The sequence below is a fragment of the Scatophagus argus genome, chromosome 4 (genome assembly GCF_020382885.2).
Source record: "Scatophagus argus isolate fScaArg1 chromosome 4, fScaArg1.pri, whole genome shotgun sequence".
Taxonomy (NCBI): Eukaryota; Metazoa; Chordata; class Actinopteri; family Scatophagidae; genus Scatophagus; species Scatophagus argus.
In genome coordinates, this window is record NC_058496.1 from 15,621,862 (window position 1) to 15,648,564 (window position 26,703).

Sequence of the window (26,703 nt, forward strand, 5' to 3'; positions counted from 1 at the left end):
GAGGGATGCTGATATCCGAGCTTCTGAGAATCAACTGAAGGCAGCATTTTCGTTGCGCGCGCTGGTTACGACACATTCTTGTGATTGTAAGAGGACACCGCTTCCTGGTGTGGAGCTGTAATAATGGGCTGATGACAGAGAGGGACGGTGGACCTGATCGAGTCGGGTAAGTCTTCGGTGTGACCTGCCGTTTTGATTTGCGAAAACAGTAAGTGTAGAAGCAGTAGGAAGGTTTCTTTTCGCTCGGTTAAACACAGTGCTTATGACGACAAGAGGTGATGCTGATAATATTGGTTAGTCCCGCTGGATCGATATCATACTGTGCTGAAGCAAAACAATCTGTATGAAATGTGTTTTTAATACAACGGGACTAACAGTTTTTAGAGGTAATTACAGTTATAAAATGTTTGCATACATTTCCTGAGGGCTTCATGCAGACTGGGTTCAGCTTTGACATGAGCATTTGTAGTTGTCGTTTCCTCCTTCCTTTTTTCTGTCTTTGTTTTTTTCATTTTTGGTTACAAAAATGTTAAATGGAGACTTGGACCGCACTATTACTGGCATGCTTTTACTCTGTAAATATGTATTTGTTTACATGTGGTATGTGGTGGGTGTCACTTTTGCCATACTAATATATTTTAGATATGATATTTAACTTCGCACCCTGTCAGTGTTTGTAGACAGATGTAACTTAATGTTTGCGTTGTTGCTGTCTTTTACAGCTTCCAGGGTTTCTTATAATTTTCATCCCAAATTTCCTGGAAAAAAACTCTATGCGGTAGCCTACCAATTATAGGGAAATTGGAGAAATTCAGTTGAAACACTTCCAGTCTATGATCCAGCATACAATTCAACATATTTGCAGAATAAAGCTTGCACTAATAAACCCATAAATAATGGATGGGACATTTACTGGAAATGTACAAATACCACTTAAACTTCAATACCTGTCTTCAATACCCTGTACTTAGCTTCCAAAAACTTTCTTTCCAGGAAACTCTTGAGGAAATTACTGGCAAACTGCACCTGTTTGTTGTAACTGTGGCACTTCCTCCTTGAGATTAGAAGCCATATTTATCGGCATGTTTAATTCACTGTGTAAAGCACTGCTATTTTGTTCATGTCAGCACCGCTCTTCCAACATATTGTATGTGTTTTACTTCCAAACAGGAACAGAAGAGACACTACATTCACCAGGAGGAATGTCAGCTGTAAACAAATCTGCAGAGGACGGCGGCGCCTTCTCTTCAAAGGTCATCAACAGCGTTTTTATCATCCTGCTGCTGGACCTGCTGGGATTTACACTGATTCTACCTCTGTTGCCTTCCATTTTGGACCATTATGCACAAACGGGGGTCAGTTACAAAGTTTGTTTTCATTTGTTTCGCCCAGTATTTACTGCTCATTTGAGTTACATCTCACATCTACATTGGAGAAATAATAATCACTTTTGATTAGATTTTCATCAATTTCAATCGCCACACTAGTTTGTAAAATAAAGGCGTCAGACATTGTCTTGGCAAGGCAGTTGTAGATCGGTTTCATCAATTTTTTTTTTTTATCCTTTCAAACAGTAAAAACTGCTTCTATTGCAGTAAAAGAAAGAGTAAACAAAAAAAAGATGAGATGTGTCTGTCATTACAAAAGGGTGCTTTGTCTGAATAATGTGTTTCATAAAAATCCGATTAGATTAACAGGCACGGTCTTTGTGTGACTGTGTGCTGACTCATGCCACTGACGGCTTTATTCTTGTTTGTATTGTCTCAGTGTGATGTTGGACTTTTTCCTTCGTACAGGATGTCGTGTATCAGTCCCTGCAGAGTGTTGTGGACTGGTTCAGGGAGGCTGTGGGGATTCCTATGGAAAAGAAATACAACAGTGTCCTGTTTGGAGGTAAATCGAGCTGACTTCGCATTCAGCGTAGCTTTTGTGGAGCGTTACTTTTCGTGACATTATGATCAATTAAACACACGATTTTAATAATGCAAAGACACATTCATAGGGGTGCTCCTCAATTTGCCTTTCAGGTCTGATCGGGTCGCTGTTCTCTCTGCTGCAGTTCCTGTTGTCGCCTATAACAGGAGCTCTGTCAGACTGCCATGGCAGACGACCCTTGCTCATTCTCACCACTGTGAGTAAAATGCCACGTTAAACCAACTTTTTATGAGTTGACGGTGTGAACCTGAGTATCCTTTCACACTGGAGGCTGTACAGAAAAAGATCATCAGTATAATATCACTCGTGCTTGTTTAATGTTGAGTCATTCACTTGGCACAGCACTTGCGTTAGAAACCGTGCAGCCCTGCCGTCAGCGCTGATTCAATTGGTTCTAATTGGGTACCTTATGTTCCAGTTAGGGCTGATGTCCTCTTATGCAGTCTGGGCAGTTTCCCGGAGCTTCAGCCTGTTCCTTTTGTTTCGAGTAATTGGGGGCATTTGTAAGGGCAACGTCAGCCTCTGCACCGCCATCGTGGCCGACTTGCCTTGCCCAAAAGCACGCAACCGAGGAATGGTAAGCACACACTTTCTTTGGCCACAATCAAAAAACACCATAAGGTGATTTAATGAAAACAGGCTCTTCAAGTTTTCTGACCCCTCTGTCCTTCCAATTTTACACCGATGTTCATGAATCCTTTTTCAGGACCCTCACATTTTTCTCTTCTATAATGTTGCTTATCAGCCAGTTTGTGCTTTTTTAAATTGCCAAACATGATAAGACTTTCAGATAAATGTCCTACATTTTTTTAAAAATTGTAATTTTATCATCACCAGGCTATGATCGGCATTGCCTTCTCCTTGGGCTTCACCGTGGGTCCTCTGATGGGTGCCTACTTGGCCATCAGCTCTAGAACAACAGAAAGTGTCTTCTACCAAACTCCAGCGCTGCTCGCCTTGACCTTCAGTGCTGCGGATCTGCTTTTCATTTGGCTCATGCTGCCAGAGACGCTCACAAAGGACGTTAAGGTTGGCTAAGGAACATTCACACTGCCAACTGACACACTGAATCACGTAACGTTTTGGAGGTTTTTTAGGCCCCAGCAAATGTCTGTGAGGTTTCACAGGTGTTTTCAGTGGCTAATTGGCCCTCCTGTCAGGCTGAAGTTGGGCGAAGTTATGCTGCAAATTCTACAAACTAAAAATACTGTTAATGGTGTAAATTGGTCTCAGACAGCATAAGTGAGAATACTCGTGTGTTTGGACTGTGAGTCTGAAGGGACATTGAAACAACATACGAATATGTTTATTAAATATGTCAGTTCAACTCAGAAGCTCACACAAAATACAAAACACAATGTGTTTCAAGTGAGAAAATTATAAAACCTGGAGTACATCCATTCATCGTTCAACATAAAAATGAATGGTTTTAACATCACCTCACTCGAATTGGTATATGTTTAAAAAAATGGTTTTGTTTTTCAAGTTTCTCATAGCCCTAATATTCTATTTGACAGATAAAAGTTTTCTTATTTCATTGTAGGCTTCTTCTTCGGGGTTCGGGGACTCCAGCGACCTTCTGAACCCATTATCTTTGTTCCACTTTTCAGCTGTTAGCAGAACAAAAGATCCCCCTTCAAAAGAAAGTGAGTGCTGCACATAACATACCAGAGCCCTCTGTGAGGCAGAAGCTTACACCCATTTGACCCATGTGTAAAGCAAGATTGAACTTTTGCACGCTGATAGAGGGTGGAAATGTCTTAACAGGAATGCAGAAGCTTCAAATGTTGGGCCTGGTTTATTTCTGCTACCTCTTCCTGTTCTCTGGTCTGGAGTTCACGTTGAGCTTTCTGACTCATCAACGCTTCCACTTTACAAGGTATGAACTCAAAGCTGTGCACTCTGTCAGTGAAAATAAACACTCCTGAACAACAGCACTGTGATTTTTACCTTTGTTTTACTAGCATGCAGCAGGGAAAGATGTTCTTCTTCATTGGTGTCATCATGGCTTTGATCCAGGGGGGTTATGCTCGCAGAATCAAACCTGGGCACCATATCAAGGCTGTCCGTATGGTAGGAGTGCTTTCTATTCAAATGACAAATAACAATGATTTACTCTTTGGGCTGCTGGAGACACATGATGCACCTCAACGTGTTTGCCTTCTTTAATGAACTGTGTTTCTTGTTTTTAGGCAATCATAGCATTAATCCCAGCGTTTATTCTCATCGGGATCTCATGGGACGTAACAGTGCTTTACGTCGGCTTGGGGTTATACTCATTTGGTGAGCTCATTTAACTCTGCATGCCATGTTAACAAAAGCTGATCCCTTTATTGTATCCAGGAAAATGTGAAATGAAACTTAACAGATAAACAATGGCATAATGCATATGAGTAAAGTCCCAACAGGAAGTAATATATATATATAAACAAAGAATTCTTATGCACAGTTAAAAAAAATAAGTAAAAAACTATATAACTAATAATAATAATGATAAATAAATAGTGTAAACTTGTTGTACAAAATATCTGCTTTAAGAACCAAAGGGACTCCTTAACTCCTGGAGTTCATGCATATTCTGTGTGTCAGAGTCCCTTGGAGTAAAACAAAACAATAAATGTTTAAATCACTTAATGTTTTTACTGCAGGTGGTTCTTTGGTAATCCGATTTTCAACAGTATAGATGTTGTGTGTACATTCACCGCAATGGCAATAGCAAAATATGGTTGCATTTACTGAACTCTTTATGTTGCTATAAGTTAACAACTTTGCACTGCCATCTTAGCAAGCCATAATGTATCTCAAGAGCCGTCCTAATTAAACAAAGGTTAAAAAAACACAACACCAAACATACATGGCAACAGGATAATATCCACAGACACAGTGCATGGTGTGAAAATGTACCTAAAACATGAAATGTATCTACATGTAAAGGATCTATTTGTGTATGTATGTTAAATGTAGTGTATTATGTGTTTACATTTTATGTCATTCCTGTCTTTACAGCGGCTGCAATAGTAGTTCCATGCCTGTCGACGCTTGTTTCTGACCATGGTGAATCTCTTATTCATTTTTATTTATGGAAACTCATAAAGTATTTTGTTTTTATGCTATCATTTGCACACTGTTGCTGATTATCTGTCGTTGATATTCCTCCAGGCTCAGCCAATCAGAAGGGCACAGTTATGGGGATCCTGCGCAGTTTGGGCGCTTTGGCAAGAGCACTGGGACCAGTTGTGTCATCCTCTGGTAAATGGCAGAAATGGCTCCAAATGCTGCTAAAACCTTAAATTTGTTTTCCTAAAATTTATGAAACATTAGCCAGCACACACAATTCACTAAAATTTCTGAAAAATACTATTTGAATGCCTCAGTTATCTTATTCTGAACATAAAATAGCTCAGAAACATACTTTTATACCCTAATGTAGTGTGTAAATAATTTTGTTTGATAAAAACACTGTTTGCTACCATTGTGTTTTTTTCACAGTTTACTGGATAGCAGGAGCTCAAACCTGTTTTGTCCTCACATCAGCTTCTTTCATTGTCCCTCTGGCTCTCCTGAGAACAGCTGGAAGACTAAAGGAGGAGTGAGAGACACAAAGACTTGAAAAGGACAATTTATGTGTAATAGTTTCAGTGGATGCTATATTGTTTACATCTGAGGGGAAAACAAGCACTGACTTATTACTCTTACACGAACAACAAAAACAACAGGGAGATGTATACTTTCAGCATGGTTCATAAAGGATCATTACAAAATAAAATAATGATATAAAATGTCAAATGTGCCAAAACAGGGACATCACTGTACGAATGAGTGGACATAATGAGCTTATATGTAGACTTGTGCATATTGTAAAATGCACAGGTTAGGGTGCGTTACAAATAACACTTGTGCTTGTGGAACAAAGATATCATTTTCTAATGCAGTATTTTATAAGTCATTCAGATTTTGTATTTTGCAAAGTAGCAATTTATTTTAGCTCACTTTAAAAATTTATATGGTCTGTATTGTAAGTTAAAAAAAAGAATAAAGGAGAAAGGAAACATCTGGCTGGATATTATTTATTATTTATTGTACAAAAACGTTTCTGACAAATTTTACTTCAGTGGTACAAATTAACAAAGTGCATTTACGGTCCCCAAGCACTGACCTACCTTTAGTATTTTTATTTTATAAATTTAACATACATTGTAAAATGTATGATAAGATTCATTTTTACAAATGCATCTGCCTAACAATAAAACTAATCCTTGCCTGATATCAGACTGAATCAACCCTCTGCACTCAGTTTTCATGTCGGCATACTGTTGAAATGTTTGGTTGTGAAGTAGTTCTGTTCCGCTATGCGCCACAAGATGTCGCTGGAAGCTCTCCTCACTGCACCCACTGTAAACATCAGCTGTTTCAATCAGGCTCAACTAGCTGCTGCTGACATGCTATCTAACAGGTTGGTCAGCCTGGATAGCCAACTCACTGTTGCGGTTGATAAATGCAACACTGTGATAGCAGGGGGTCTGACGACACATGCAAGATCGAGTGGACGTGATGACATGTGACTGCGTTTAGGAAAACCTGAAGATGGACAAGGTGGGTTACGAATAGTAATGGTTTTAGCTAGCTAGCAAGCTAGCCAGCCACGCTACCGTGCGCAGATGCATAGTCTAGCTGAACGTAAGCTAACTTTTAGCAAACTTTAGCTAGCTGTTGTAATTGTGTAGATGACACTCAGGAGTTAACGGTTGTGTTAACCACAACTATACGCTGATCGGTATTATAAAAAATCGAACACATTAAGTTTAGACGGGTTACGACTATGTAACATGAGCTATGCTAACCGAGCTACTAATTTGAGCTGTTTTCTTTATCCTCATGCTATATACTAGACAGGATTCAAAAGTAGAGTTAATCACAGTTCCCCTGAGTGAAGCACGAGTCTAAAACTTGGGTACATTGATTAGATAACGCTTATGTTGTCTGGCTAACTGTGGCAATACATGGCTTCACTTGAACTACAGCCAGTAACGTGACTGTCAAAGGTCGTAATCCAGCAGACTGTTGATCACAGGCGAGCTGTACCTTTCCTCAGGAGAGCAAACCGGCGTCTGCTGTCCGGTCTGTCGACCATAAACAACAGAGGAGAGCGGGGAAGGAGTCTGCTGAGCTGCACGCAGCCTCATCACCACCTCTGATGTTACCAAACTCAAAGCTGTCCGACCACAGTAGTTTAAGAGGGTAGGAGAATAGTGCCATCCTGTTTAGGTTTTTATGTCTAATCAACCACTTGACTCTATGGCCTGGTGCACCAATGTCAAGCCCCTTATTTGTGTAAATCTTTGAATTTTGTTAAGGAATCGGTCAAGTGTGAGCCCAAAGGAGAATCCATCAAATACGTATGGAGTTTCTGCAGGAAAAGGAGAAGCGTCAAGGAGTCATGGCTACAGAAGCAACCGTCATGTTAGAGAGGTTGGCTTCATTTTGATTACAAACTTTCTTAAAGAAATTCAGTCCACTGATGTCTTTTTCATCCATCTCCACAGACATCAAAAAGCAACAATGGCTCTCCTGCTAAAGGCAGAGGTATGGGCACGAATTCACTGGATACGCAGAAAAAAGGTTGCTATCAACACTGCTAACCTTTTCCTGAATCATCCATAGCAGCTCCACTCACTGATCCTATCATGTTTCTGAACGTAAACTTATGCGTACACTTCATTTCCCTCGCTTTTAATCCTCTTTAACCACATTCTGCTTGTAATTGGATCACAGGTCACAGAGGTGCCCGATCTGCCCCGAACTCTGCAGGAAAGTCACAACCAGCACAGACAAACATGGTTCCATTTGAAGTGAAGATGACTGATTTCCCAGAGTTAGCTGGTGTTTCCCTGGGCAAAGCAGCCCCCCCTCTTGTTCAGAGAGTGTGCTGGGGTCCCATGCCTCCATCTTCAATCCCTCTAACGCAAACATCTGCGTTTTCTAGGAAGGTGAGCTCACTGAAATGTGATGTTGTTTGTGGTGTCAGTTTACAGTGAATGCTTCTCATGTATTTGGTGCTACTGTAATTTTATATTAATTAGTCTGGCAGGAGAGGATCCCTTACGCAGCCTGAACCCCAGCAAGTAGCCACTAATTCTAAGCCAGATTCCTCTGCTGCTTCGTCAGGTACGTCAAAGTCCCCGTAAACAGCTTTTCAGTGATATTATAAAGCAGTGTCAATAACATATGGGATATTGATTCACTGACTTATTCATTTATGTTTTGTGAAAAGGTCAAACGGTGGTGACTTCCTGGGCTACTGTCGCCTCTCAGCCTCCAAAGAAACCCGTCCCTAAAGAGGAGACAATCAGCAGCAGCCACACGCAGGTTGGATGACATGTTGTACTTCGTCCCTCTGCACCTTGATTTTTACAGGCTTTCTGCAAGTGTTGAAAAGTCTAACAATGTGTTGACTTTAGCTTTGCCAAGAAAGGCCTGAGAAGGAATCAAAAAATCTTACATTTTATTTACAGCAGCTTTTTTGAGTGCGATCGCAGGTTGTTAGGAGATATTACATGTACAGACTAAAAGAAAATGAGATTGGTGCAGCAGTGAATTGTGCACAGAGGACGCTGTTTAATCCTTACTGTTCAGTGATTAGTCCATCCATCCGTTTTTTTTTTTTTAAACTGAATTGGAGACGTGTTTGTTTATTAATCATATGAATTACAGTGACACGTGATGGAAATGTCAGTACATGAATGTACTTGTATTTGTATGCTTTACTGTCATCACTGTTCAGCTCAGTTTTTGACCAGTTTGACTGTGATAAAGGTGTCAAATTGCATTCTTGTTGGTTAAATGTTGTTTTGTGTCGCTTCACTCTGTGTTTTTGCCAGATGGAGGAAATTGCTGCACAGCACGAAGAAGGAACGCCGGGAAAGAAAAAGCGGAAGAAAAAGAAGAAGAAGACTAAAGGTGCCGGTGAAGATGCAGATTCTGAATCGGAAGAGCCAGCAATTTATCAGGAGCCTCCAAAATTTGAGGTAAATAAAAATCGTATTTGTATTTTATGTTTTGAACACTCATTGTTTTTATTTAATTTTATGGATGGAAAGTAATTTTTTGATGTTTTTTTTTATCTTGTCAGGATGAAAAAGAGTTTCCAGGCTTGACTCTTGCTTGCACTGGAATTGATAGAAAGATAACAAGCAGTAATGCAGGAAAACTATGCAATGAGGTACATATCATCATTTATTCTCCTCCCAGATGTTTTCACGTAATAATCATGATATAGTGTCTTTAGAATTTGCTAAATTGCTGGTGTGGATACACATATACACATTTCTAAGAAGAAGAAGAATCAGCTTTATTGACAGTATATATATTTTTACATACACACACTGAATTCGTCTTCTGCATTTGACCCATCCTTAGTTGAACACACACATGCAACACCCGGCAAATTACATGCAGTGAAACACACACAGGAGCAGTGGGCAGCATCAAGGACACATCAGCCAGCTAATGGGTGGGGAGCATTGGTCACATTAATCACTCCACCACACCCAAATTTTTCCTCCCCGTCCGGTAGGGGAATCGAACCTATGACCCTTCTCCACCAACCTCTAGGCCATGGATGCCCCTTTCTACATGTTTTTGTTGAGCGTAATTAAAATAAATCTGATTAAATGTAATTTATAGAATTTATGGTGTGTTTTTCTCAGGAAAACCAAAGAGAAGGTGTTCAGAATCAGACTGACCAAAGCAAGGAAAAACCACCTGCACCAAAACCTCAGCCCACGGAGACAGCTAAAAAAGGACAGGTTTGTATTTTACTTGGATGATGGATGATATTGTCCTGGAGAAAATAGTAGAGAACCGAACATTTGTACCCCTGTGCTTGTTCTCTTGGTTTCTAGAAAGCTGAAAAACTGTCTGGGAAGAAGAGCAAAGTTCCTGTTCAGCTGGACATAGGAAACATGTTGGCTGCCCTGGAAAAAAAGCAACAGTCTCAAAAAGCTAAGCAGGACGCCAAACCCATCATTCTTTCAGGTGAGTTATTGTCAGCATCTTTGCCTCTGCTACAACTGATTCCTCATTTCACTATCTTTCTTTAGTGAAGATTAGAAAAAGTATATATTTGCGCATGACACAAAAAAAGGCATTTGTGATACTATGCTCACTTATCCTGTTTGTGCAGGGTCCTAAAACCAAGCCTAGAATAAATTAGTTAAAATGGTTTCTTTGCAGTTGGAGGAGGACTGCCTGTTGTTCAGAAGCAACCATTAGTCCAAAAGAAGCCACCCTGGCAGCAGGATAAAATTGCTCACAATCCACTGGACTCCACCAGCCCTTTGGTGAAGAAAGGCAAGCAGAGAGAGGTGCCCAAAGCCAAGAAACCCACTCCTCTCAAGAAGGTAAGTCCACTCACTTGTTGAGACTAATAATAATTATCCAAGAAGATATTTCAGCAGTGCAACGTTGTTAGATTGTTTTTGTCTGATCCTCAGATCATTCTGAAAGAAAGGGAGGAGAGGAAACAAAGACGTTTGTTGGAGGAGAGGGGGCTGCTGCCTGAAAATGACTTTGAGCCTGCTAATGATGCTGCAGAGGAAGAGCAGTATAAAATAAATGCCACAGGTGGGAGCAAACACACACTACAGTAGAATCCAATAGATTTCCTCTGTAAGTAATCACAGATTAAGAAAATCTTTGATTATAGCCAATATTTGATCTGAATTTTGTGCCTCTGGATCCTCAGATGAGGCTGGGAGTCCTACAGAGGAAGTTGATGATCAGACAGAGTTAAATGGTACAAACAAGATGTTGAAAGAGGATGATGAAGAGACCTACAACGATAAGACCATAGAGCAGCAAACCTCCTCACCTCCACCCTGCTCAGTCAATCGACCCAAAATCCACAGCAGAAAGTTCAGAGAGTAAGACTGTAAAAGCATAACGTTTCACTGCATACCCAGTCACCAGCTGTAATATTTGTTGATTGTCTTAGTGTCCTCAGTGTGTGGGTGAGAAATAAGAGAACATGTTTAATCTCACAGAGTTCAGTCACTGTTTCTCTCCCATTTTTGTTGATTTGAAATGTGTATCGTTGCACATCTCAGCTATTGCAACCAGATGCTGAGCAAAGACGTGGACGAGTGTGTGACGGTTCTGCTGAAGGAGCTGGTTCGTTTCCAGGATCGCCTGTACCAGAAGGATCCCATGAAGGCCCGCATGAAAAGACGGATTGTGATGGGGCTCAGAGAGGTCCTGAAGCACCTCAAACTCAGGAAGATCAAGTGTGTTGTCATCTCGCCCAACTGTGAACGTATCCAGTCCAAAGGTACTGTGTGCTTGTGACCGCTTCAGAATGTGATATTAGGATGTTGTCAGGAGCTTATTTTATGGAGACTTGGGGTGTATTCACACCTCCTTCATTAGGAGCATGTTGTTTCAACCCCTCCTCCTCCTCCTCCTCCTCCTCCTCCAAAGATCAATTCATTTGGGCATATGTGAAGACAGCGATCCCACTTGAATGTGTGATAAAAACAAGTGGTCTTAGTCTTGGCTTGCTTTCAGTTGATCCCTGATCCCTGTCAGTATTCATAAGGTGCAGTTGATTTGCAGTCTAATAATACTTGCAGTCAGTCTTTCTAAGCTCTTTGTGACATCTGGTGAATTAAAATGGTGCATAAACTGCTGCCTGTTACTGGAATTGTTTTGTGTTAATTAATTAATTAATATTTTATATATAGGTCACATTTTAAATCTATAAATCTGAAAACTAGGGCTGTCATTTAGCATTATTTTCATTTTTAGTTAATCTTCTAATTATACACTCAATTTGTTAGTCAATGAAATGAAAGTGTCAGAAACAGTCATCACTTTTGTAGAGCCCACGGTGATCATGTTTGTTTTGTTTTAATCTGAGCAATTGTCCTTTCTGAATAAGCTTATGTTAAATCTCAGTTTTTCTCATCTGCTTTTAAACACAGGGCCAACGTGCTCAGATTAGTCCACTGTTGAGAGCATCCTTGGTCTGTTTTTTTAGTGGGAAAATGGCACCTTGGTGTGAACACGTCATCATAATGGAAAAAAAAATATATAACCTTTATATCTCTATCTAGCTGGATGTGTGCGTAGTCTGACCAGCTGCTAAAAATGAAACTGTGATTTGACATTTATAGTAAAATGTCACCTTTCGCAGGAGGCCTGGATGAAGCTCTTTACAACATCATCGACGCTTGTCGTGAACAGGGGGTGCCATTCGTGTTTGCCCTTTCTAGGAAAGCTTTGGGGCGCTGTGTGAACAAGGCAGTGCCTGTCAGCCTGGTGGGCATCTTCAACTATGATGGTGCACAGGTCAGATTTCTATTCAGCCACATCCATACTAATCACTAAAAGACCGCTTTTGAGATGAACTTTAACATTATTTTTATTCTTTATATATTCTTTCTCTGCCCACAGGACTTCTATCACAAGATGATCGAGTTGTCCTCTGAGGCCAGGAGAGCCTATGAGGTGATGGTGTCAAGCTTAGAGCAGACAGGCCAGGCAGAGGCGGAGCAGGGGGTGAACACTGAGGAGGAGCTGCAGGACAGCAGCCCGGCTGAGGAGGCTGAGCCCAGTCCTGATGTCACACCGTCAGAGGAACCAGAATACAGTAAGTTACTGTCCTGACCTGATGTTTGTGATAAATGATCTCACAATCAAAAGGGGGTAATTTTCTGACTTCACCAGTAGAGTCTACTTCAGGGCATACAGTTAGGTCCATATATATTGGAACAAGTCTAAATTTCTTGGCATTTTTCCCTCTCAGGTGATGTGGCTATGCTTCACATCATGAGCTGTTCCTTTACTTCTCCATACTTTTCTCTTCCCATCATTCTGGTACAAGTTAATCTTGGTTTCCTCAGTCCATAGAATCCAAAATTATTCCAGAAAGGGCAGTTTTCTTTTGTTTTTGTTTTTATCTTGCCTATCTTGTTAATTCCTTCTTTTGAAGAATGTTCCAAACTGTTGTTTTGGCCACTCAGTGTTTTTGATATTTTGATGGGTTTATTTTGTTCTTTTCAGTCTAATGTTGGCCTCTTTCACTTGCAAAGACACTGTGGACTTGAGTTTTTCAGTGAACAGCTACCAAATGAAAATGTAACATCTTGAGTGTCTCATTTCAAAGTCAGTGTGGTGCTGTACAGAGGCCAAATGCCAGAATACTTGTTCCAACATATATGGACCTGATTGTATGTAGTTACAGGATGCAGTTAAAGTCAAAGAAAAATTAAATAATTATCTTTATGTATTTCTTCTTCTAGTTAAAATTTGGAAGAAAATGTTGGAGAAGGATTGCAATCACAAATTTCTGAACTTTGAGGAGCAGCTGAGATCCATGCACTTGGAAAGTGAATGTACTGAAAACACTGATGATGATGATGAGAAGAGTTGACGGTGGCTAAGCCTTCTGTGCCTCACAAAATGAGCCCGTGTGTGCTGTTTACCAGCTTAGAAGGAACTAAAGACTTGATCGCACATGCAGAAAAAGAGCAATGCAAGGTGCTCTGCTGCTATGATTGTCCGCCTGAGCATTTAGTCAGAAAATTAATAATGTTAATGCTAATATTTGCAATGAATCATGATTTCCTTTCTCTCTCTTTTTTTTTTCTTTTAAAAAACAGAAAGCTAATGTCATGCTTCTGTGTTTGAGTTGAAGATAATTGGTCAAAGTTGTGTATTTTAAGTGTGTGTGTGAGAGAGAGAGAGAGAGAGAGAGAGAGAGGGGTATAAACTGAGGAGGTTGACCATTCACTTACTAGGACCAAACCAGTCGCTTGAAGAGATCCCACAGTATGAATTTTCAACCATGTTGTCTGTGAACATGTTCTAGTGGATGCGCAGAGGTTTATGTGCTGAGCGTCTGTCAAATATCAACTAGTTATATCATATCAAGAAATTATCAGTGATGTTTTTGACACTGTATTTTTGACTTTGAACCTTTACAGTGCATTTTGTTTTTCTCTTCCCAGGTAGGCTCAGTTGAAAGTGTATTTTTGTCATTTTTGCCATTATTTGAGAGGGACATCAGAGGGATGACAGGAAATGAGTGCAGACATAGGCAAACTGTGGACTTTGTAATTACGCTGTCATTGTCTTATATGGGCACTAAGGGCCAGTAAGATTTGAAACTTGATGTGACGCGTGTTATTCGCATTGTGGGAACTTTGAGCACAAAAGAAAACTATACCTACAAAGCTTTCCTACACATGCACAAACTGTGCATAAGTTGTTGTTGTAACTGTGCATACAACTAGAATTTCACAAACTTCACAAGCCCACAGTCTGAAACCCCCTCAGTCTTTTTTTTTTCTTGTATAAGAAATGAAATCCTTTCTTGTTCTTTATCCTGATTGCACTATATAATGGAGCCTGTTTTTTTTTTTTGGTTTTTTGTTTATTAGACTACCAAAGTATTGCACATTGTATGTAGTACTACTAACTTGATCCAGTTAGGAAGTTGTTTAGTGAGTTGTCTGTCTGCCTATATGAGGAAAAAATAACTAAAATATCAAAATGATAAAATGTCACAAATTAGAGTCATTTGAAATGTTAACAGAAAATTAATCAACAGTCAGAATTCAGACTGAGTTGAATATTGTTATGGTTTGGGATTATGACTTATGAATACATACCTTTGTAGTTATTTTGAAGTAGAGACTGGTAATACATGCATTTCAGTTGTAGAAAGGTGGTGTTATGTCAGGTGTGGTTAAGAAAAAAAAGGAGTCTTAGGTTCCAAGTCTTAGTTTAAGTGCAGAAAAAGTATCAATTTTGTTATGATTGGAACAACACAGGTGTTAATAATAGCATGAATTATGACTGCATTCCGTTTGTTAATGTCAGTTCCAGGGTCCAGATATATCATTTTGACTGGTAAAACTTGTGCTTTTCCTTCTGCTGTGGAACAAAAAAAAAAAAAGTTTTTTCGCAGTCTTAAATTACACATGAATCTTGCAGCAATAATTCAGCATTTTTGAAAATATGCTCATTTGCTCTCTGGTGGCAAGTTTTGTCTGTTAAATATAAAGCTACAACAAACAGCTGCTTTCCAGTCTTTGTGTTAGCTGACCAGCTACTAGCGAGAATACCAGAAAGCGAATATGCATATTTTACATAACACAAGTTAATAATTTTAATGTACTACTAAAAATGGCTCAGTAAATTCTCGGGTAGTGAGAGATCATACTGTGAAACTGTTTTAGAAATGCGTGAAAGAGACCTAATGTTGTAAAGATATATTTTTTGATTCAGCCTTTTTAAATCACATATAAACTCAGTATGTAAGATGGAGTATTTCCTTAATGGAGATTCAACCAATACTTTATTTTTTATAATACACTAATCGACAAATATTTCAGTTGTTGGATGGTAATTAGGAAATTAAAATCGGGGGGGAGTTTAGAGTTGATTAATTTTCTTTTCCAAGGAATGTCAGGTTAAAGTGTACATAAATTTACATAAAGAGGGCAAAAATGTTTATTATGAGTGAGTATGGGTCATTCATTAACAAGAAGAAGAGTAGTGGACCAAGTGGTATCCCAAAATCCCAGACAGGGAGTCTTCAAAACTATCAGTCTAAACCACCTGGGATCTGTTAGGATAATCATAAAGAAATAAGGAAAATACAACACGATAATATATTTTGTCATAATAAATGATGAACATTTGTCAATAGATAATAGAATGAATTTTGATCTGATTAAGGAATCTTTTAGTGATGTCTGAAATGTTCAGTTCATGCCTGTTTATTTGGGTTAAGTAAAAGAGGAAACATCTTCATAATATAAGCATAATATCACTCTTAAATCTTTGGTCCTTAAGCTGAGGCTGTAACAATAATGAGGTTGAAGTGCAGTAAGAAAGCGCCATTCAAGACCAGACACAGTGCTTACGGTGTAAACAGCGTACAAATCTAATATTCTAATATCTATTTTTAATATATGTATATATATATATGTATGTATATAATAGAGAAAGAGAGGGAGACACACAAAGATAGATAATCTCCTTGTATAATGTGATAGATAGATAGATAGATATACTTTATTAATCCCAGGCTGGGAAATTACAGCTTGATTAGTATTAGTATTTTGTTATAAATAAATGAACTGTGTATGAACTTTTTATTTGGATCAGATGAAAGCAGCAGGTGTGACCAAATTTCCTTTTTCTTTCCATTAGAGCATCGCCTCATTTAAAATTTTACTGCCATGCGTGTTCTGTTGTAGCAGGAGTGTGACAACTCTAAAAAGAGCGCAGCGTCCAGTCTTATGTACATATTTTTCTTTTTTTTATTGACCTTAACCTGTGGCAAAAACAATAGACTGCAAAATAACTATGTAATCATTTCATTGCCAACTACTCTTGAAAATAATAAGTCTGGTGATATTTTTCTTAATCTCACCCAGTCTAATTAAAAGACCAAACAGCAGATTAACTGATACCATAAACAGTTGAGGCCTGGCATAGTGTATCCCTCTGTGTCTTAGAGCTTCATGGTCGCCCAACAACACTTTGGCTCAGTGAGGTTGAGTAGACACACTGTGTTTTGAGCTAAATGTGTTATGGTTAATATTTAGCAGGTATAATGTTTACCATGTTCATCATCAAAGGTCAGCTGGTAATTAGTGCTTAATACTAAGTACAGTTGCAGCTGTTGATGTCGAGATATATCACTGATCCTAAAATGTCAAACGCATGGCGGCACCACATTAAAGTTCACAGGTTCATTAAAGTCAATGGGATTGATCCTCTGGTGATCATGAACGCGTGAATCAAATGTCACGGAAATCCAAAATATAATATTGACAAAGCTGTCATTTGTACTTTGACAGTGGATAAAACTTTACATTAAAGATGGTTGGGGCATAGTATCTACATATCCACTATCGATGTGTTCTGTGCACACTCCCACTTTATGGGGTCCAATCACATGAGGATTTCTTGGTTTCTGGGGGGAACAGTCAGCATATGGGTTACCATTCTCCCCACAGGGGGTGTAAATGGGTACGTTTTGTTTCTGCAGGAACACTATAATGTCACTGTCCACCTCTTTCACCTTGCTGTATTCCCCTGAAATGCTCTCCTCTTGTGTCTGAAAATCCATGTAGCCAGAGCTGTTCAGCAGGCAGTTTCTTTTCTCCAGAATGAGAATATTTTCACCGTTCACCTCTTTAATTCTGCTGTAGTCTGCTTGTTTCACATCCACCTCCTGGATGCTTTCTCCATGTCTCTGAATATCCACATAATCACTATTTGTGAAAGGTGTGACCGTGATCTCATGATTAGATGGACTCTGTTCTGTTGCTTCCGTGTTTACAGAGTTTATAATTGGGCACTGCTGTTTCTGAGCGGGAACCTGGGATGGCTCCATGTTAAATAAACTCTCCCTTGAGAGAGTCTTGATGCTCTTTACAAAGTTATCCATTTCATTGTTTGTTTCCGCAGCCTTCTCACTGTCATTTTGGATGGGGGTTGAATCCTTGCATTGCGTTTCCAAATCCAAGCAGATGCCAGCAGGAGTAATCAAGCTTTTCTTCCTTTTTTGAAAGTTGGAGGGATCCGGCAGAAGTCCACTGTCATTCTCGGTCACGAGTAGGTATTCCTCCATCTGGTCCTTCCAGGCCACCATAAGAGGAAAGTTCTGGTTGATGATCAGGGCATTAATGACGTCTTCAGATTGCCCTTTCTGAAAGGGTTAGTTGGGGTTAATTCAGTACATTATGATCTCACTACAAAGCTACATTTTTGATATGCTTGAAATACAATGCAAATGCAGTACTACCTTGAGAAGCTGAAAATCAACTCCTCTTATTTTTGGACCAGGAACTGGAGGTAGAACACACTGCCTCACACTTGAGAACAAAAGAAAGCAAGTCATGAGTCAAATTATCCTCATCATTCCCAGTATATATAGATATACATATAGTTATATCTTTTTGCAGGATATACGTACTATTTCCTCTTCATGACCAAGATGCACATTACTGCCATAAATGGAATTGTAGAGAGAGTGGAAACCAGTATCCAAAACGGCTTCTCATTCTGTATTACTAAATTAAAACAAAAAACATTTTTACTTCTTGTTAGAACTTTTAACAGATGCCACCTAGCCAAAGATGGAGAAAAGAGGTTTTGAGACTTACAGCCAGGAGCTTTAGCATAGGTAGTGTTGGTCCACTCACTCCAGGAGCCGTGGTCTAGTCTACAGCGCACCTGGACCATGTACACCGCCCCGGGAGTGATGCTGTACAGGTTAAAATGGGTTTGTATTCCTGACATGTAACCCTAGAGAAACAAAAAACATCACAAACATTCACATCATACCCACATTTTGATCACATTTGAGTCAAACAGTAGCTGCAAATACATTTGTATTACTTTAATTGGATTACTTTAGTGTATTAATGGCTGCACAGTGGTTTGCTGAATTATTGTGTACCAGCCACAAAACAGCATACTCAGAAAATGTCTGAACAGTACACACCGCACATTGTTATTGTGTAGTATGGAAATGGGTGAAAACACTTGACACTTGTGTTGATGTCCTAGAGGCAGTCCCTTTATTGCCCTCTGCTGGCTACAAAACAACTTCCATGTTTACCTGACATCAAGTTACCTGACCTGTTTGGACAGCTGTAATGAACTGGTTCCACAGCAGACAAACTTGACTTGTCACAGCAGGAAAACCACACTTAGAGTTAGTAACAGTTAACAGTTGACATCTCCATTAAGTGTTCCAGTAATGGTTTCAGTGAACCAGAATCCAGATTAGCAGCAGCTCCTCTATTAAGTGGAATGCAGCAATCATTAATACACCTATGAGTTTCCTGCTCTGACATGTCAAAATGTCTGCTGTGCAACCAGTACATTCATACCAGTGGGAGTTTACTCTCAAAGCTGCAGCTTCTCAAAAATGCTGCCACAAGGCACAGAAGAGAAGACTCAACACTCATATCTTAGCTTCCAATCATTTGCTACCACTTAGAGATTAATGCATTATAAAATCTTAGTGATTACTTTCACATTCGTTGTCTTCTAAATAAAATAATGTTGACACAATAATTAGGTCTGGCCCTGAACATCTGAACTAATTATGCATTCTGATCCTTTAGATTATACTGCTATGAGCTGCTATGAGCTGCTATGAGCTCAGACAGCTTTAAAGTCTTTCAGATTTATAGATTAATATCTTTATTTTCATTTGTAATATATTTTTAACCTCCAGTTTGAGTTGGTTTTGTGTGTGCTGCTGAATGAAGTGACTTTAATCACTTCATTAATTAACTGTTTCAGCTCTAAAATGAACCTGTAATGGAATCATAAACTCTTTATGACATGAAGGTTAGTATTGACAAGTGCTGTCTCCTGTGGTAAACGATCAATGAACCAATCAGTTAAGTGAAAACAGGTTGCAAGTGTATATTTTACATTTTGATAGTGAGGTAACCATTTTATTTATGTCCAGATCACAGAGTGTACCTTCCAAAGCACTTGCTGTGCTGTCTTACAAAACAAACACAATGAGCAGCCTTCATCCAATGTGAACAAGTTTTGTTTTGGGAAGTGAATGAAACACAAATTAAAAACAAAGCTGTAATACCAGATGACCCTATGGTGGAAGATACTGTGTGTGCAAATTATTTCTGAATTTTAAGGAATTAAATTTCAAACAAACTCAAAACTCACCTTCCAATCGCTACTTTCTTCTTTGACTCTTAGTTCATATTTGAGGGTGACCCAGCCTGACTTGGGGTCTGTGTCATAGGGATGCTGCCACCTGATATGGAGATATGGACTGTCCTCTTTCTCCTCCACCACCAGCGATACATTTTCAGGAGGATTGGGTTTCACTGTGGGACACAGACAGAACAAGGCTTGGATTCTACACTAGCACTTCCATGAGACTGCTTTTAACTAAATGCTCACATTTCAACCCGCTATGTTTTTAGCATATTAGTATGCTAACATTTGCTAATCAGCATTAAAAGCACAGTACCACTGAGGCCAGTGGGAATGTCATTAGTTCTGCAGGTAACTGATCATACACCAAAGTATTTGACAAATTAAAACTGCTACCTGATGAGGGGGCTAGATTAAAAGGGTATACCAAAATTATTACAATTCCTCTAGAGAGGGCCACAAATATCTGTACCAAATCATATAACAATCAATCCAATATTTGTTGACATGTTTCAATGGATAAGTGAAAACTTGTGTTCATAGAGCACAAGGTGAGGGGTCAACAAAGTCATTAGGATTCATATCTGGGGATCATCAACAACTGTGCAATATTTCATGTTAATCCAATCAATAGTAGTTGAATTTTAGTGATGACTAAATTGGTGGTCCGACTGACCAATATTGTTGGTTTATACAGTTTATAAAATACATTATCTCTGAGAGGGTTCACAGCATGCAAGGGCATCTGTGCACAGTATCATACATGGGGGCTTGTGACGTAGATCCTTGGCCACCAAAATATCTTTAGAGGGTTATAAGAGACCACAAAACACAGAAAATACTTAATTTCACGTTAACACATTATGTGTTTTAAATATTTGATCTGAACGGACAAAATCGAATGCATAAGAGTTACTATTTTACATGCATCAGGACTCTGCCCCCAAATGTATTGTAAATACAGTACCGGTACATGGAGACCACATATGAAACTGCCTGCATAAGCAAACAAAAGATGTGACATATGATCCCAGGCTGAATTTTGCACAGTGCACAAACCAGTTCCACCTCATTCTGCTCAAGTTTTCGTATGTGCCTTGTGTCACTCAGTACTTTTCCACCCTCAAGAATGCTATACGGCCAATAAAATCATGCCAATCATTACCTGAATCCATACAGATAATATTCTGTGGTGTTAACTTCTACTCTAATGGACAGACGGATTTGGTGGTTGTCAACAGTTATACAGTGTGCCAGTGCTGGTCCGACTCAAAAATACTGTTGAGCTAAGCAGATTAAGTTTGGCATAATTACTTGTTTTCACTTTGACTCATATTTGAGCGGTATAGCCACTGTAAAACAGTAATCCATTAAGTTCAAGGTCACAACTTTTTGTGACACTGTACATTAAGTAGTAAAGGGCAGAGCCACACTCACAGGTATTATATTCTACCTATTTGTGATAAATAAACAAAATAACCATTAAAGCAGTTTTTTTTTTCAATATACAGAAACTTGCTTTACGGAAATTCTCCTTCACTTTGTTGTTGTATGTTTTCTCTAAGTACAGATTGCGTTGATGTTTATATCTACTTTTTTTTTGAGTGCACCTATTAGACATCAGGGGCAATTCTATGTTGGTAAATAGAAATAAGAACACATTCCATATCTCTCTCCTTGGGTCTGAGTTGTTCATCTCATTCAAATCCTCTTTCTTTGGGAGAAACTTACCGATCTCCATCACGTCTATCTTAAACGGGTCTGAAGTGGTATTCCCGAAGGCATTGTAGGCCACCACTGTCAGGTAGTAGTTGACCCAGATGGAGGTGTGGCTCTTGTCAAAGAAACAGGAGTTCTTCCCACCTGACTGGTAGTCAGGACACTCGTGCACTCCCTCCAGACTGTAGGTAGACAAAACAAGACCTTTACTAATCAGAAAATGACAAATGCTCATTCTGCTTACATACGTTTCATTTCAGGCTGGCATTGCAAAACTGTGCTGTAGGGAGTAAATACATGTTTGGCTCAACAAACAAGTACAGGACTTGACTGATGATCAAATATGAGTAAGGTATGACATCCACATAGTTTCCTCATTGCAACATGATCCCAAATGTTGTCTTCTAAAAAGTTGGGAGGGATATTTTTTTCGGACAAATTTCATGAACCTAAGATATTAAAGAACCTTGAAAGGTCTTCAACTCGCGATTGGCATTTTGCCCTCGAGACAGGGCAAGTGAAGGTCACACAGGTAAAGCGTTTGAAGTCTCCGGGTTTACTTGCACAGCAACAAAGGTTTGTGCTCAGTTGACTGAGCACAAGTGCGTGAACAAGGGGGCTGGTACATTTCCATTTGCCTGTCGACAACACTACACTTACACCAACAACAGTGGTACTTTTAGTTGCTCTAATTGGAGGTGAAAAATACATACAAATTTTTATGGGGCACATAGTTGGCCTAGTGGTTAAAACACATACAATATGAAGTGAGTGAAACACTGGTTCAATTTCAACAAGAGACTTTTGTTTGGTTTTTATTTTTTGTTTGTTTTCACTGCCCTATCTCCCTCCCTGTCCTTTCCCACATCTCTACTAATTCTAAATCTAAAAATGAGAATTAAATAAGAAATTAAACTTAATGACTGGACTAACTTTTCTCTCTCATAATAGAGGCGGATTGTGGTTGGCAGTCCTCCATCAGTCCCTGGCTCCCACCAGCAGGTAAATGTCTCTTTCTCAGGAGACCTGCAGCCGAGCAGGACTGGCTTCCCTGGTGGAGATGTGCCTGGCAACACGTGACAAACAAGCATAACCTCCCAATTCCCAATTTAGTACTAAAACAATAAAAAAAATTTTGGCATGGTAATGATTGAAAAGACATGGCAAGGAGCTGGTTCATCCAAATTCCATGTAAAATCTTCCCCACCTACCTGGAATGACATCTAGCAATGCAGATGGTTTTGGTTTTATTTTCACGGGTTTGAAGCGAGTATCCCGAGCTCATTAAAGATCCCCCCTCAGACACATATTAAGACATACATACAAACACTCTTCTTAACAATAATGTGTGTCTGATACATTTTTTTAACTACAGAAAAGAATCATTTCCAATCCTGAACAAAGCATCTATGCTTTTGACCTCCTCAACAACTTAAGAATCTATTAATATGAAATACATGTAATAATATATATAATATTCTGTTCATTTCTTAGGTTTTCACACAGGAACCAAGATATCTGTGACTTCACTTTAAAAGTCTATTCTCAATGTATGTGCAATGCTGACTTAAGCTTTCTATATCACACTTGCATAAGTTGCCAATTGGACCAGGACTGACTTCCCAGCTACTTGTGATATCACAAATCATGCTCGTAGGGGTTTTTCAGTGAGCACAGAGAAATGTTCCACTTTCAGCAGATGAATGTGGAAAAGGCCTTCTAGTGTCAAACTCTGCACATACATCATTCTGCACAGTGAAGCTTAAACATCCAGCTCTAGGGACAAGACCAACAACATATTTTTGAGTTGGGAGGTGGTGGGGATCTTTCAGATGAATTTTGTTTGTGCTCACAGCAATAATAAACTCCACTTTTCCAGATATCCTGGATAATCCACAGAAGATGTAGTTGAGAGAAAACCAGCGGGGAATATAGAAAGTTTGGGTTCACAGTGAGGTCTGTGGATTAACCAGATTATCAGAGACAGGGTTGGACAGTTGGTTTTTCAATGCTATTCTTAAATGCTGTGAGCAGTGCGGAAAACCTGGACAAATAAAATCAACACGTCTAGATTTATATACCACTGTCATTATAAAGCAAAGATTATATAAGTCAACCCTTGTAACTTACCGTTGGGTTCTGCAACTGCAGACACCAGCAATAGCAGTGCCAGTCCAAGATCTCTCCTCATCCTGGCACAAACTGTCAAACAGTGTGTCCTGATGAAGACAGTGACATCACCAGCTTGTGGTTAATGAGGTGATATAAACCCGTGGTCTTGACGTGCGTCTTGTTTTTATCTGAAACAAAGAGACATGAAGGTAAAACACTGAGTAGAACCAATAATTGTTTGTAGATGTTGCAGCCAACACATGCAGGCCATCAACAGTCATCAAAAATGAGGAACAGTGCTGGATTTGCCAACACTGGACAGAGAACTCTGAAAGGGATTATATTTTGTATATAAAGTTATTTTCTTAAACAAACCATGAATCTTCAGTTGAATACTGTTGACTACTGTAACGTTTAGCTGTTTTTAGGTCATCTGACTCAAAATGTTGATCTGTGAAATAACCCAGAGTTTAGACAGGACTTTAGACAGCTTTTTTTCCTACTTCTACGGCACTCGTCTTCGTTCAGATCTCTCTCACACACACACTGCACAGACTTCTGAAACGGCAGCGTACATATTGGAAACTCGAAAATGCATGTCAGACACTCAGCCATAACACACTTGTTTGCCTCATACTCCTGCGCCATTTTTCTGCATCTGTTTGATCATTTGATTTAATCTTTGATTAAAAGGCTCAGAGTCTTTGGCAGGTTTCGCTCCATGGTTCAAATCTCAAATCTCAGATGTTTTTTTTTTTTATGCCTGCCTGCGTTTTTCTACATAACAACAGTGGAATGCTTCATGCTATTGTGGAAGCGAGGGAGAGTGTCCTTCAATTGCTGCCAGCCTGTAATTTACAGGTGGCCATGAAGGCATTACACCTTCTCACAGATACATTTTCTCTTGTTTTCTGTAGTAACCACAATGACGACAAGCTCCGTTTCATGTGGCGACACTTGCTCGGACAGGTTTGAACAGGGTCACTTGAATGAGGCAGGATGTGGCTTCTTTCTCAATTCTGGATTACACATCCAAAATAACGCTAAATGTCCAGCTTTATACTCAGACTATACTATTTTATATGTACTATAATACTACATACATAGATTTTATTTACAGATGACATTTATTCATTCTTATTTATGTAATTTAATGAACTACATTACATATACATTAGTTGAAGGTGAACAAACTATAATTATTTATTTATTTTTGGAAAACAAGAAAAATATATCAGGATCAGATACATGCTGAAATTTTATACTGTTACGTTACGATCCATATTTAGTATGGACAGATGTCTGTCATTCTTGGCGTAAATTATTCCCTTGTAAATGAGCAGAAAAAGGACCTAATGGCCATAATAATCTCCACGAATATTTAAATAATTTAAGAGAAAATGACTGATTCCACCTTCGTTTTTAGGTCCTTTTTCTGTTATGATGGGGGGAAAAAAATCGAAAAACACGACACTACAATTAAATTTTTCAGAATGTCAGTGAAGTTAGCGTGGCTAAACAGTCCTGTTAATAGTTACTCAACATTACGGGTCTACGCTAAGTTACTCAAAGGTAGTAAATCGGGACAAATAGGTTAATACAGCTCAGGCGTTCACTCACCTCACTCATCAATTTAGGACGGATGCTGATGTGTAAATAAACGACCCAGCATTTTACTGATGTTGACCCAACAAAAAGGGGAAAAGTAGCCTTCTTCAGTCATGACATTACCACGACTTCCTCACACCTGCGAAGCGGTGCTTCTGTCACCTCAGGTAGCAATGTAATGAGGAAGAAGGGTGTCCTCTGAGTCACGAAGGGGAGGAGTTTGTTGCCAAGGCTTGTCCAGGTTAGCTCAAACCAGAGAGCGCAGCCAGATTGAGATGTCTCACTTCTACCTGATTATGTCGTCCTAACACCGCCGACATCGAAACTGTGTGCGTGATGGTGCGCCTCTGTTGATCAAAGCTTCAGGACTTCGTGTTGTACTACTGGCGTATTGAACGGAGTGTAACTTCTGTTCCACTGGCAGATATCAGTCCCCATCTCCAACCGTAAAAACTACTGACGGACATCAAGAAGTAGAATTACAAAATCATGATCTGTTATGCTATCTTTCTTCTTCTGTGAATTCACAAGGTAATTTCTCGAAATTATAGGAATTATAGAAGTAATTATGAGATACGAGTGTGCTTTTTTTCTTTTGTGAATGCAGTAGCTTCAATACCAAAGCGTAACAGTTATTTTGATTATTATTATTATTATTATTATTATTATTATTATTATTATTATTATTATTATTATTATTATTATTATTATTATCATTATCATTATTATCCTAAAGAGCAGGTCAGTCACCTGAATTGAGTAATAACTGAATCCTGAAGGCAGTACATTTTAGACCACCTTCAAATGCTTGTGTAATTCTGTTTTGCATTACTAAAAACTAAAAGGTTCATTTAAAGTGGCTTATCTGGCTCTCTCAAAGATCGTTTAAACAATTTTTGGATTTTTGGGAGTCAGGTGAGTACGGTAGGTGTAGGACTGTCTTCCAGGAAGTAGGGCTAGACTTTTTGCTCTCAAGTAAACTGTTGTAAGTGACTGAGTACTTTAGTAATCACAATTGGAAACTTACGGTGGCCGACAAGTACAAACGCTCTGCATATATATACAGGGGCTGCAAATACAGAAACGCGCTGCATAAACAGAAACGTGCTGCAAATAAGAAAACAAACCAAACCAAACTACAGCCCTCAAGTGGTTCCTGTTACTGCATGTGCTTTGACAAGGATTATTATTGTATAAACATTAGCTAGTACCAAGCTCACATGGTTTGATCTCCAGGTTTCTCATGCATGAATTTTGATTTCATTATGTTGTTAAGGCAAAAAATAAGGCCAGCAATACTAAAACCATCAAGGTCTGGGCCCTTCTGTGTGGAGTTTGCATGTTCTCCCTGTGCCTGCGTGGGTTTTCTCCGGGTACTCCGGTTTCCTCCCACAATCCCAAAAACATGCACATTAGGTCAACTGGCTACTCTACATTGCCCCTAGGTGTGAGTGTGAGAGTGTGTGGTAGTCTTTGTGCGTCAGCTCTGCGATTGTGACTAGTGACCAGTCCAGGGTGTACCCCGCCTCTCGCCTGTAGTCAGTTTGGATTGGCTCCAAAACATGTCGAAAAACAAGTGACAGCTATGCACAAGCACAAATCCCAATACAC

General features: G+C 39.3%; 3 protein-coding genes across 5 annotated transcripts; 2 read left to right on the forward strand and 1 right to left on the reverse strand.

The window, feature by feature from the left end:
• Positions 1 to 17: 17 nt before the first annotated feature.
• mfsd10 (major facilitator superfamily domain containing 10) lies at positions 18 to 5,984 on the forward strand. 3 transcript variants are annotated; one of them, XM_046385396.1, is made up of 13 exons: positions 18 to 166; positions 1,177 to 1,355; positions 1,797 to 1,893; positions 2,028 to 2,131; positions 2,354 to 2,512; positions 2,773 to 2,964; positions 3,479 to 3,581; positions 3,703 to 3,814; positions 3,900 to 4,008; positions 4,128 to 4,218; positions 4,942 to 4,989; positions 5,095 to 5,184; positions 5,425 to 5,984. In XM_046385396.1, exons 2-13 carry the CDS (start codon positions 1,203 to 1,205, stop codon positions 5,526 to 5,528), a joined length of 1,362 nt encoding a protein of 453 aa, XP_046241352.1. In that variant the 5' UTR covers positions 18 to 166; positions 1,177 to 1,202; the 3' UTR covers positions 5,529 to 5,984. The 3 variants fall into 3 exon arrangements, with proteins under 3 accessions (XP_046241352.1, XP_046241353.1, XP_046241351.1); XM_046385397.1 differs by having other exon boundaries at positions 38 to 166; positions 1,171 to 1,355; XM_046385395.1 differs by lacking the exon at positions 18 to 166 and adding an exon at positions 281 to 386 and having other exon boundaries at positions 1,171 to 1,355.
• A 269-nt stretch (positions 5,985 to 6,253) lies between these two features.
• Positions 6,254 to 15,009, forward strand: LOC124057317 (selenocysteine insertion sequence-binding protein 2-like). The gene is made up of 18 exons (XM_046385393.1): positions 6,254 to 6,528; positions 7,028 to 7,173; positions 7,290 to 7,404; positions 7,479 to 7,518; positions 7,708 to 7,922; positions 8,016 to 8,100; positions 8,207 to 8,301; positions 8,814 to 8,960; positions 9,065 to 9,154; positions 9,642 to 9,740; positions 9,837 to 9,969; positions 10,168 to 10,334; positions 10,428 to 10,557; positions 10,679 to 10,856; positions 11,040 to 11,260; positions 12,125 to 12,279; positions 12,385 to 12,580; positions 13,233 to 15,009. Exons 1-18 carry the CDS (start codon positions 6,520 to 6,522, stop codon positions 13,361 to 13,363), a joined length of 2,352 nt encoding a protein of 783 aa, XP_046241349.1. The 5' UTR covers positions 6,254 to 6,519; the 3' UTR covers positions 13,364 to 15,009.
• A 1,228-nt stretch (positions 15,010 to 16,237) lies between these two features.
• prlrb (prolactin receptor b) lies at positions 16,238 to 25,273 on the reverse strand. Its single transcript, XM_046385394.1, has 9 exons — positions 25,105 to 25,273; positions 23,503 to 23,672; positions 22,306 to 22,438; positions 21,385 to 21,554; positions 19,660 to 19,823; positions 18,117 to 18,258; positions 17,927 to 18,023; positions 17,756 to 17,825; positions 16,238 to 17,659 (listed from the first exon to the last, which is right to left on the reverse strand). The coding sequence occupies exons 2-9, from the start codon at positions 23,561 to 23,563 to the stop codon at positions 16,817 to 16,819; spliced, it is 1,680 nt and encodes a 559-aa protein (XP_046241350.1). The 5' UTR covers positions 23,564 to 23,672; positions 25,105 to 25,273; the 3' UTR covers positions 16,238 to 16,816.
• Positions 25,274 to 26,703: the final 1,430 nt, after the last annotated feature.

Bases quoted from the DNA above. Each gene is read 5' to 3' on its own strand.
- LOC124057317 (XM_046385393.1), top strand. The intron at 8,302-8,813 runs GTTGGATGACAT...TGTTTTTGCCAG, and splicing joins TCAGCAGCAGCCACACGCAG to ATGGAGGAAATTGCTGCACA. The intron at 8,961-9,064 runs GTAAATAAAAAT...TTATCTTGTCAG, and splicing joins AGGAGCCTCCAAAATTTGAG to GATGAAAAAGAGTTTCCAGG.
- mfsd10 (XM_046385395.1), top strand. From the start codon at position 344: ATGAAATGTGTTTTTAATACAACGGGACTAACAGTTTTTAGAG. The intron at 1,894-2,027 runs GTAAATCGAGCT...TTTGCCTTTCAG, and splicing joins CAACAGTGTCCTGTTTGGAG to GTCTGATCGGGTCGCTGTTC. The intron at 4,219-4,941 runs GTGAGCTCATTT...CTGTCTTTACAG, and splicing joins CTTGGGGTTATACTCATTTG to CGGCTGCAATAGTAGTTCCA.
- prlrb (XM_046385394.1), bottom strand. From the start codon at position 23,563: ATGAGGAGAGATCTTGGACTGGCACTGCTATTGCTGGTGTCTGCAGTT. The intron at 17,826-17,926 runs GTACGTATATCC...TTTGTTCTCAAG, and splicing joins TTGGTCATGAAGAGGAAATA to TGTGAGGCAGTGTGTTCTAC. The intron at 17,660-17,755 runs GTAGTACTGCAT...TAACCCTTTCAG, and splicing joins TTGATTTTCAGCTTCTCAAG to AAAGGGCAATCTGAAGACGT.